This window comes from Corvus cornix, chromosome 6 (assembly GCF_000738735.6).
Source record: "Corvus cornix cornix isolate S_Up_H32 chromosome 6, ASM73873v5, whole genome shotgun sequence".
Taxonomy (NCBI): domain Eukaryota; kingdom Metazoa; phylum Chordata; class Aves; order Passeriformes; family Corvidae; genus Corvus; species Corvus cornix.
The window spans coordinates 14,395,492-14,407,061 of NC_046336.1; the positions used below are offsets into that span (position 1 = coordinate 14,395,492).

Genomic DNA, 11,570 nt, shown 5'->3' on the forward strand with positions numbered 1-11,570 from the left:
GTCACTCTAGGCAGGATGCTGTGACTAGGTTCATCCAGCAGGAAGGACAAGTGAGGCTTTTGAGGTGCAAAGCAAAGGTGGGGAATGGAGATTACCTCTCTGCAGTGACAAGCTCCCTGGCTCTTGAGATGTGAAGTCATTGGTACAAACAAACAGTTTTTCTCCCTGCTTCAAAGGGGGAATATCCACAGGTTCAACAAAGCTGCTAGGAAACTGCCCTAAAAGGAGAACAAGTTGTCAGCAACGAGTCTTTCCTGTGACCCACCACCATGTCCACCCTCCTTCCAGATTTTGCGATCTATTCATCTCTTGCTAAAGGAAAATACCCAGTTACCCTGGGTGCCTCAATAGCCTGGTGGAAGAAGAACAAGTTTGGGAGTCAGGAATTCCTGGGGTTTAAAGTACTTAAGAACTAACAGAGAACAAAAAGCTTTGAGCCCTTGGCTCACTCCAGGCAACCACAGGCTGTGTGCATTACTGGGACTGTGCCATCAGCATGGAGCTTCCAGGAACAGACATACTAGGTTTTCTCTGCCCTTATCATTTCCTTCCCAGCTCAGATCCATGGTGAGGACTAAGAGATCCAGTAGTGCTGGATCATGAGACCAGTGTCTTCTGACTGGGCATAGCCACCTAGTGCTCCATCCTCCATAGGGCTTAGGCCCTGTGCAGTCTCAGCACAGAATTCAGGCTGCCACACTCGGGATGGCCTCACCTGTGAGTCACAGGCTCTGTCACAGCTTCAGCACCGCTGGGACTCCAGGGACCTTCCCCACTTTGTCATTCTGTGTACCTGTTTCACCATGGCACACTTGCTGGCCACCACATGATACCAGCCAGATACTATTTTCAGTCCTGGGAGCATAAGGCATGCAAAGGCCACTAAAAATGTGTTTCCTACATAATTTGAGGCAAGGGGATATGGTGAAGTATGGGCTAGTACCACATCCAGCATTGCCTCTGGATGACCCAATATTTTCTAATAAAACGTGGAAACACCATATCCTAGACACCCAGAGCTCTGCACTGTGTTTAGGTGGTTTGGCATTGCTATATTCCTTTACAGTTTTAACCAGCTCTCTTTTTCCTTATCCTAGTTTCCTGCTCTGTACATGGAAACAACATAATGCTGTAAGAAAGGAATTACTGTAATGGAATTAATTACAGTAATTGTTCTGCAGAGCAATGAGTACTAGGCTGTAACACCTCCACAGCTTCTATTCTAAAGTGCTTTTTCAATTCCCTACAACTTTAACTGGGAAAGCTGGGCAGAAAACTACAACAGCTGTTCCAAGGGAGAGCAGGAATGCAACTGGATTTTGAATTAAAGGTCATTAAAAAACATTCAATTTGACTTCAGCATGTTTCTTTATCTCTGAGCTATGACATACATCTGTTTGTTATTTCTTAATAGCTTCATCTTCAATAGAACAACCTCACCAGTTATGCTGGGAGACAAAACTCTGTTGAAAACTGCACACATAATTCTTGCTCAGTGACTTCAGCAGCAGCAACAGGATCAGGCACATGCTCATTCAATGCCACTTATCAGCTACATGGAGCACAGGAGGGAAGTGCTCCTGTCCACCTTTGTTTCAGACAGTAGACAGCTTGTGGCTGTCAGGAGACACCAGACTGCTGCTACAATAGCAGCCCCATCTCTACAGCCAGGGATGAAATCAGTCCCGCCCTCATGCTGAAGACAGAGGCAGGCTTATGCTTTGAAGTGGACTGGCTTTCATCTCCCCAAGAGCTCACACATCTTCTTAACATCAGGATTAAGATGAGAAAGAGCTGCCTAAACAGAGACTGTGAGACTCTTAGTGTTTCACTAAGAGCATTCTGCTGTTTTAGAAGTTTCTCACACCTCCCTAAAAGTTTAAGAGACTTGCATACCTCTTCAGGAACCTAGATATTGATGACAATTTGTGCAGGAAGACGCTTTGAAGCAGAAAGGAGGAAGTGGGGCTGAGTCAGAGGGCTTTGGGGGACACATGGTCACTGTTGCTCTATCTCCCACTGACAAGGTCACTTGGACTGGTTTCCAGAGTGGATGCATTTTTACTCTCAGTGCATCTGTTTCCTCTCTCCCCTTCCACTGCCACAGCAGGTCAGCACATAAACTATCCAGGAAATGGATAGTCTCCCCACAGAGAATGGAACAACTAGTACTGTGAAGCTCCCATCTCCTTGAGAACTGACCCTCTACTAATCTCTCTCAAAAAACAACACACAAGCTGTCTGACACAAAGCTGGCAGGAGACCAGTGGCAACCTACACTCTCAGTTCCAATCAAAGTCCCCTTTAAGAATTAGTAAATCAAATCAGGTCCTTCCCCACCAAGGGAAGATGTGCTCATGGAGCGGACATTTAGCTGGCACTTCTATGGACCCAGGTGCAGGCATTTCCAGCTCTTACCTGTGACACCTTCCTTCTTGCCGAGGAGCCAGAACTCATCCACCACAGCCAACACCTCGATGACATCTCCCACGAAGAGGGGCAGCTCTTCAGAGACGCTGGGACAGAAATCAAAGACTGCCCGTACCACAGAGCCAGCCTCCATTGTGCAGGGTCTGAAGGCGGGTCGGTGCCTAAGGCTGAGACAGTGAGAAGTTTGTCAGCAGCCAGAAACACCTGAAAGTATCACACATAGGCTCAGGAAGTAAAACCCTTCCTGAGCACAGAGGCAGAAACAGTGTGGGGAAGTCCTGTCCTGAGCTCCCTGCCACCCCTTGACACATGCCGCAGGAGCCAAGGGGCTGCAGCAATGCAGCCCCCATGGTCTAACCTGCCTTGTCCAGCCCCTCTGGCTATCTCTGTAGGGACGTGTGATTGTGCTGCAAGCGGGGGGAGAAGCAGCAAGAAATTTGGAAGTGAATTCCCATCAGGAAGGAAGCAAGAGGAGGGGAGGAAGCTCAGCATTTCCCTGACATACAGAGCAGGGCTCAGCCTGCCAGGGCCCAGTAGGCAGCCAGCACCACCCACTTGCATGTCCCACCACACATTCTCTGGCAGGATGGGCATGGGCATACCCCTCCCCATGCCGCCACTCAGGGTCACAGGAACTGCATGCTGAACCAGCATCACAATTCTGGCCCAGCAAGAGAAGAGGCACAAAGTCCACTCAGGCAAGCTCACGCCACCATCCTCATTCTTGGATCAGACTGGAAATACCCTTTCTGCCTTTAGGTACCTGGCTAGGTACCTTGCTTAGTCATCCCCTGGGAGGCCTCACCATGGTTCTTGTCAGAAGTAAGGCTAAGATGAGGGGTGCAGACCCTGTCCAAGGCTTAGGAGCCAAGGCTAAAATTCCTCCTGGCAGGAGACTTGAAGGCAGGCAAAGACCTCCTCATCAACGACTATGTCCTGGATCCCCCCTTCCTCTGGAAGTGGCTGTTGAGAACACTCCTCTGTACCATTTCTGCTTTTCAGCCTCACCATCAAGGAAATACACGGCACCAAGGCAGCTTAAGCTGCTCCTTCGCCTCCTCACAAATTCCTCAGGATGGGAACAGAAAGGTGCATCCATCCAAAGCAACCAGAAACTTTAAGATCATTCCTCAACTGCACCTCAGACCGGTGAGAGTTTGCTTTCACTTCCGGACCCCCTGCAATTACAGGCACAGGACAGCACTGCCAACACCTCTCCGCGGTGCTTTCAGGGCCCTGCCCTCTGCGACGCTGGGACAGCAGCGTCCTCCCCACCAGCCCCCTCGGCACAGGCTGCTTTCCTCCCACATCACAAGCGCAGTCCCTGCTCTGTCCGTTTGCACACAACTTCCCTGCTGTGGGACCCATTCTCCTCCTTTCCCCAAGTGGCTCGAAGTGCACAGTGAGCGGTCCCGCTCCGAGCGCCGCCCGGCCGGTGACACCCATCCCATCCCAGCTTGTAAAACGCCCTGCCCAGCTCAGGGCAGAAAGAGCAGTGACAACACAACAAAACACAAACACACAAGGGCACCTCTTCTCCATACAGTCACACACAGCCCACCTGAGCCCCGGAGAGTCAGGAAGAGGGGAAGCTAACACAGCGAGGAGAAATACGTCCCTGCTGACGAGGTGCGGCCAACTTCCAGCGAGAGTGCCAGCGGGGGATCCAGCCAGGGAAAGGCGTTCTGCTGACGGGACCACTCTGTTTATCCAGTCCGACTCACCTCCTGGGAACAAAGCGGGTTTGTACTCAGCAGGAACAGCTTCCTCATCACGTCTCTCCCCGCCCCCAGCCATTCCCCTGCTGCAGCCAGCACGCTGTGCCCCTGGACACCCTCACCTCTGCCATCCTGTCTGTCGATCCTATTGCTCTCCACTGCCTTCCCCATAGCACGTGGGCTCCTTGGGACACAGGCTGTCCCTTTGTCACCAGCTTTGTGCTGGCTGTACAAACAAAGAGCCCAATATCCAACAGCAGACAGCACTCTGCCACCAAAAAGACATGAATGGACTGGAGTGAATCAGGAGCACAAAGAGCTGCAGTTCAGGGTAGCAGAAACCTACTGAAGCAGAAGGAGTAACAGTGTTAAAAACATGACCATGTGGAGCAGGGAAAAAGATGGAAGATCCATCAATTAGCTTGAAAATACTAAAGACAAGTTAGGATCCTTGTGCTGTTTGAGGTGGGGTGGCTGGGGCATGCCTGCTGCATGTTCTCATGGGAACAGGAGCAGCAGCAACAGGCGCGGCAGCAGCAGCCCTTTGCAGGCATCCGGGCTGCCCTCCACCCCCAGACAGGCTGCCAGCTGAGCTCAGGCTCCTAGGAATCCTCACCGTACTCTGAATATTCAAACTTCACAGCAGCACTGGACAAAGAGGGGAAAACATATTGCAGGCATAATTGCTGCCTTGGGGTAGTTTCTCCAGGAGCACATGATGGTACAGTGAGATCTCTTGTATTTCTTCGGTCAAAGGTGTAATGTAAGAATGGGCTGAGGAATGCAAGGATTACAGTATGTGTGCTGCAGACCCAAACCCTGGCTTTGCTGCAGTCACTGGGGCTGAGAATATGGCCCTCCCACTGATCCTGCCCATGAGAATAGGAGTGTCACTTCATTTAACACACCTGCAGCTCTGGGGACTCATCATTAAAATGTGCAAGATTTTCCAATGAGACAGAAGATAGAGAGGGATGGGCAGGACTGCAATAGTTCCGGCATGTATATACTAATTACGGTTATAATAAACCACTAACCTATTCACGTCCAAAGCATTCCCTGAGAGGCAGCTCGTAAGAAAGCATGAAGCAACTTCTGAAAGTGCCAAAAAAAGAATCCCAGCAGGCTCATGTTCCCTCAGCAGTACCAAGAAGAGCAAGATCACTCCCTGACTCCGTCCGAGTCTAGACAGCATGCCCCTGTATTTGCAAGTAGTGAATCAGTCTTGCAGAGTTTGGTTGCTCCATGACATGAATTGAACGCAAAATATTATGTTTTCCAGGACCTTGGCCTTGTCTTACTCCATGCAGTGCTGCCTGCCAACATTTTCTACAAACCCCCACCTAGAGAAGGAAGCCTCCCAGCATATTCCAGACTGGAAACTTACTGAGTCCAACTCTTTAGGCTTAATAGTGGACCCGAGCTTCTCTGAGATCCACCCTAGATCTGGTGAAAACAAACATTCAGCAACAGCTCACGCAGAGGCTCCAGAAGTAAAAGCAGATTGCAGGGAGAGCAGGGCTCTGCCTGTGATCCCCTGTGAGTCACGGCTCCTGACAGCTGGCCAAGCACCATCCCCTCTCACCTCAAGGATGGGTGATCCCTGCCTGCCAGAGGGAAGGAGGGAGAGCTCTGCCACAACTGAGCAAACTCTGGGATTTCAGGCTGGCGGAGGTCAGGACTGCGGATCGCAGGACTCCTGCCCCCGCCCAGCAGCAGACCCGCATCCAAAGAGAACCTCACTGTGCAAGTATGAAGCTGTGGCGCAGCAGGAACTCGCCCTGCTGAGAACACACAGGCTCTGTCTCACTGCCTGATCCTGCACAAACCAGGTAACGTGTTCCTGGCGTCCGACCACAGCCTGCCTGGTGCCAGGCTCTGAGCCTGACACAACAGCATTGTGCAGCAAGGCAGAGATTCCCAGGGCATTAATCACTGCCCCCAGCCTGCATGCATGCTCAGCACATACTAACTAACATTACCTTCATGGAACACTGCTTATCCCATTTTGCTATTAGCTCTGGAGTGTGTCTGGTCCAGCGTGGGCTGATGAGAGGAGGGACCAGAATGAAATGATGGCTATTAACTCTGTTACAATATTGTTTCAAGATCTTCAGCACAGACTGGGTCAAGTCACAGCAGCCGAAAAAAGGCATTTACACACAGACTCTGACAACTTCTTCTATCCCTCCTCTTTTTGCAGGTGAAATTGTGCAGCGTAAGAAATCTTGAATAATGGACTCACCAGCATCAAATCTAATTGTCAGGCACTTGCTAAAAGTACCCTCACTTAGATGGAGGCAGGACTACTAAAGATGCTGAAGCAACGATTTTAAGCACTTAGAGATAAGGCAGCAATGTGAAGAGACCATTTAGACTGATTACAAGAAGTATTAACAGCTCCAGTAAAAAGGGAGACCCAAAGGGTTTGAGGGCAGCTAATCCACTCCTATCCCAAAGCACTGCTAAGACCATGGGATAAAAAAAAGTGACGGATGGATGCCACAAATTAAGCAGCAAGGAGACCAAACTTAACAGGTGCTATTGCCACTTGTTTCCCCACTAAATAATACATTCCAGCTTCTCACTCATGAAGCAGCACTGTTAGAACTGACTATGGACAGTATGACAGTACTGTAACTGAAAAACTAACATTTCACCAAACAGACCAAGACATGCCATGTGGGCTTCCACAGGCACGCAGGATTTGCACAAGAGGGACAAGTGGATTCTTGTCCAGATGTCTCAATCTCTATAAAAATCTCAGAACCTGCATGAACAGTAGACGAGGAACGGTCATACTCCCAGACACGTACAAAAGACAAGCTTGACACAAAATTATTGGAGAAATTAGTATTAAAAATATTAAACAAATACTGTCAGTGATCTTTTTAAAAATTGAAAAACACCTTACATTTCACCTAGGTCTTTTCATACCTCCTTCTACTCATTATAGCTCAATGTCTGTTCACTGAAAACACAATCCACCCCCAGTGACAGAGACACCCCTCAGTTCAGTGCACCCTCCAGCTGCTGGGACTGGCTTTGACAGGAGAGCTGCTGCAGCTCTTGCTGCACTCTAGGCTGCAGGAACAGTATCCAGCACACAGTGGGAGGAACCAGGAGTTAATGCTTGGCTTCTCACCCCATTGTGTCAAGAACAGAAGCTTACTAACTACATACTAAGATATTTCTACCTTTTTCCTCTGTTCCTTCCCGTGTTCTCCAAATCTGGACAGCCCTCCTCCATACCCCAATGCATCTGCACAGCCTGCACAGTCCTCATGCACATTTCTAGGGTAGGACTTTACCCACACACCAGCACACCCTGACCGCTCCCACCAGCCTTCAGAGCTGTGGCCACCCGCAGTCACTCTCCCTGTTCAGAGCAGAACATGTTGCTGTGTAAAGCTCCCCGAGGTCCCTGCTCGCCTGCACATTCCTGGGTGGAATAAACAATACCCCATTGAGCCAGGCTGCCTGGGCCCCAGCTGGAGATGGTGCCAATGCAGGGACTGTGGCTCCAGCAAATGCAGAGCTGATCCTATGAATCCCAACAGAATGGACTGTGCAGCAAGCAGGGCAAACCCGCAACTAATGGTGCTGAGGAGAGGAGCCTTCTCCCACCAGGGAAACGCTGATCACTGCAGCTTCTTGTTAGGACATGTTGCTTGTCTCAGCAGATCCCAAAGAGTCCCCCTGCTCAGCTTCACACAGTGGGAAACATGAGAGCTCTTCTGCACTCCACCTCCTAATGCCACATGGCTCCCAGGAGGAAGAGGAATCTCCTCCCTTTAAAAAGAAATAGCTTCTCTTTAGCTTTTGTATGTGACCTGATTTATCAAAAATCATTGATATGAATACATTTGAGGTTGGATCACCAACCCCTCAAGAACCAGGACTACCAAGTAAAGGGCTGCTTAAGCAAGCTCTGGCCTCCTGTGTGGCACAGGAGCTCTACCATGTACCAAACAAGTCACTCAAACCACTGCTTCTCTCCTGCTGGGCTCTGGCTGTCAGTGTTCTCACCTGCTCTGTTGCAGGACGTGGCTGAGGGCAGGCTGGTGGTGTTTGTGTGGGTTAAGAGTGGCATGGCAAGGAAGCAAGAGGAGCTCATGCTGAGACAGAGAGCAAGCAAACAAAAGTCATCTGGAAACTAGAGCACAGCATCCATTTTTAATGCAAAGCAGAACACCTTGCCACAACATGTGAGCAAGATGCCTGATGGATATTTAATCTCTGGCAGTGGGGACTCAAGCATACAAAGGCCAGAACACCAGCTTGAGAGACAAGAGTTTCCCAAATTCTGTATGCTGCGGCAGCTTTCACCTTACAGACTATTACAAAGTCCTGTCTTCTCCCACCCCAAGGTGCACGGTTGTGTCTCTTGCCAGTTTTGCAGACAGGCTAAAACAATACAACTTAGAATAAGGAACAGACAAAACCCCAAGAGAAGACCACCACTACTGTGCAGTACCTGTGGCTGGGCTACTGGTGGTAAGTGGCATACAATTACAAAATTAGTCATTACACCTTGAGTACATATCCAAAACAAGTTGAACTGGGGCTCATTCCTTAACACTGTAGCACTTGATTTTGCACCCTAAACAATATTCTTCAAAATAACTTTTGGACAGAAGCCTATTATGATGCTTTGGTTGCTGGGTGGGAAATCCAGAAATCTGGAAATTACTTGAGTTTGACTTGGACACTGTTCTTTGCTTGCCACCATTTCCAAAGAACCTCAATCCCCAGTGGGGGTTCTGCTGCTACCTGGACCTCTTCCTTTCAGAGTCCCTAGGTGCTCCTGAGAAGGAAGCAATAAATTTTATTTCCCAACAGAAAGGTTCTAAAAATAAGACAAAGTAAAAGCTGTGTCACTCAGAAGTGGGGTTGAGCAACGTGATTAGAAATATACTTTTGCTGGAGGTTGAGGGGAAATCATCAGTTAAGGCAGTGAAGTGCTAAGGTAAGCACAGCTCAGGCTGTCCCACCTAAGCTCACATCACTACTGTCACAAAGTCCATCTGATGTCACCCACTGCAGGGACACCTCAGCTGCACTCAGAACCCCAAGAGGTCACACAGCCATGGCTCCCATGACACTAGCAGAGGTGGTGCCCTGTAAAGCTCTGAGAATCACTCCTTTCCTCTCTGCCCCTACTGCTCAGCTCCTCCCATCCCATATCAACAGCTCTTTAAAACTGTTGTATGTTCATACTAGTTTTTAATGTCACTGCTAATTCTAAGCAGAGCAGCTGGAGAGAAAACTGAAACCTTTGGCCCTGACAGAACAGAGGATCTCACGAACAGAAAGCGGAGGCCAGCTCAGAGACGTGGGTACTACCGGTGCTATGGAGGCCTCACACACAAGCAGGACACATTTAGACACTGCCCAGCACGACTCGCAGCCAGAGTGAGTCAAGATGAGGGGGATGATGGTGACGTCTTGTAGCATGGTACAGAGGCTGTATTTGGCAAAGCATCTGCAAAACTGAAAACTCTCTATCTATGAACTCTTTCAGACGAAGAGGTAAAATCTCAATGGAAGCAAAGGCGAGGATGGCAGAGACAAGGGGAAAGAGAGCCTTTAAAGAAGAAACTGAAAGGAATCATGACAAACCTCAAAGCAGATGTTAATGCTTATGACACAACCAGAGGCTTCCTAGGTACTACGGCAAGGAGAATGAGAGATGAAAGGTCAGAAGTGGGGGGACAATTTCAAACACCAGGAACAGCAGCAGAGATGATTGAACCCAAAGGCAAAATTGCATCAAGGACAGGATCAGCTGAGGTACCACTTAGGATCAGCAAAAGGGACAGCAGAGGAGCAGCAGCTGCCTCTCACACTGTGCTGAGGGTAATCCAAGACTTCATCCCCGGGCACGGCCACTGGAGGAGACACTTCCAGTTCATCTCTGTTAAAGTACAAGGCAACGGGGCCAGGCTGCCCGTGTTGCAAGAGGGATTTGCGTTTACTGGAGTGAAAACAAACACGGAATTCTTGTAAATTTCTCTTCTCAGGCTGCCTTGAACAGAGTGAATGCCCTCGGAAGAGCACCCAGGAAAGGCACAGTGCTGCAGCCTGGAGCTTCTGCCCTCTGTGTACAACCACTTGTGCTACCCTCATCGGTGAAACAACTACAGACTCCGGGTGCGAAACCACTGTGGGACGCCCACATTACTTCTACAGGGCCAGGTGCTCCCCTGCAACAAGCTGTCCAGGCAACACCAGCTCCCATCAGCTGCCTGCCTGCCTGCCTGGCGGTGACCACCAGACTTACCACTGCCTGCACAAACACGGCTTAAGAGACCACAATCCCAACATGCAATGAGGGGAGCAGACGGGCGGCTCCCGCTGTGCCGCACAGCTGCTCCCCGCTGCCCAGGTGACCCAAGTGCTCCCCGGGCAGCGTGGGTGCTGTGGGATGGGACACAGCGCGCACCCAGCCGGGCACGCAGGGCTGGAGGGCCACACGCAGCCTTGGCGCGGCTGGCACGAGGGGAGCGCGCCCACCCGAGCCAGCAGCACCCCAGCCTGGGGCCCCCGCCGCCGGCCAGCGCGGCCCAGGGCAGCCCCCGGCACAGGGCAGCCCCCACGCCCAGCCCAGCGGGGGCCGGTGCGGAGTGCGGGAGGCGCCGGCGGGGCGGGGGCCGGGCCGCGCCGGGGCCCGGCGGAGGCGCAGGCCGGGGCGGCCGCGGGGCGGGGGGAGGCCGGCGGGGCAGCGGCCAGACCGGGCGGCGGCGGGCGGAGAACGCCCTGCTCCCCCCGGCCGCTCCGGCGGGTCCCTACCTTCTCCCGGCCCGCTCCGGGCGCCGCGGCCGCTCCGGCCCTGGGGGTCCCGTTCCCGCCTCCGCCCGCCCGTGGCCGCCCAGCGCCGCCCGGGTCCCGGCCGGCCCGGCCCCCAGCGCCCGCCCCGCCGCCCTGCTGCCTCCGCCCGGCCCGGCCCGGCCCGGCGCCGCTGGGAAGGCGGAGCTGCTCCGCGGGGCTGGCCCTCAGCCTGGGGAGCCCGGGGCCCCCGGGTGACGTGGGGACATCGCCCTGTTCAGCAGCGCTCGGCCCCAGGCTGCGAGGCATTTCCCCCGGCGGCCCACGGGGACGCGCCACCGCGGGACACAGTGCCCCCGTAGCCTCCGGGCTGGACACGGCACCCGTGCGCCATGCACCGGACCAAGCTGCCGGCAGAGCACCCGCGAGCCCGGCGCGGAGCACGGCAGGCAGCTGCCTGTGCAAACCCTCTTCGACTTCCCCACAGAGCGCTGCCGCCTCGCAGACACCGCCGGGGCTCCCCTTCCACGCTGCTGCCTTATGGGAATCTCGCTGCCTTGCCGGCTTCAGCTTTGGCAGCAGCTGACGAGTGGGTCTGCACTGTTCATCTGGTGCAGTCTCGGCTTTGCCGCTAGCAGCCTCCTTGGCTGCTTA

The 11,570-nt window shown here is 52.4% G+C and overlaps 1 protein-coding gene across 5 annotated transcripts in view; it reads right to left on the minus strand.

The window, feature by feature from the left end:
• LOC104696012 (dynamin binding protein) overlaps positions 1–11,000 on the minus strand; it is a 34,008-nt gene extending 23,008 nt beyond the window's left edge. For 2 of the 5 annotated variants that reach the window (XM_019293823.3, XM_010410093.4), the window contains exons 1-3: positions 3,992–4,243; positions 2,419–2,597; positions 96–218 (exon numbers count right to left, since the gene is read on the minus strand). In XM_019293823.3, the coding sequence (XP_019149368.1) occupies positions 96–218; positions 2,419–2,597; positions 3,992–4,227 (538 nt within the window). In that variant the 5' untranslated portion in view covers positions 4,228–4,243. Of the gene's footprint in view, positions 1–95; positions 219–2,418; positions 2,598–3,991; positions 4,244–4,270; positions 10,641–10,940 lie in introns of those variants that run through there. The other 3 variants (XM_039553850.1, XM_010410101.4, XM_039553849.1) reach the window with 3 other exon arrangements.
• Positions 11,001–11,570: the final 570 nt, after the last annotated feature.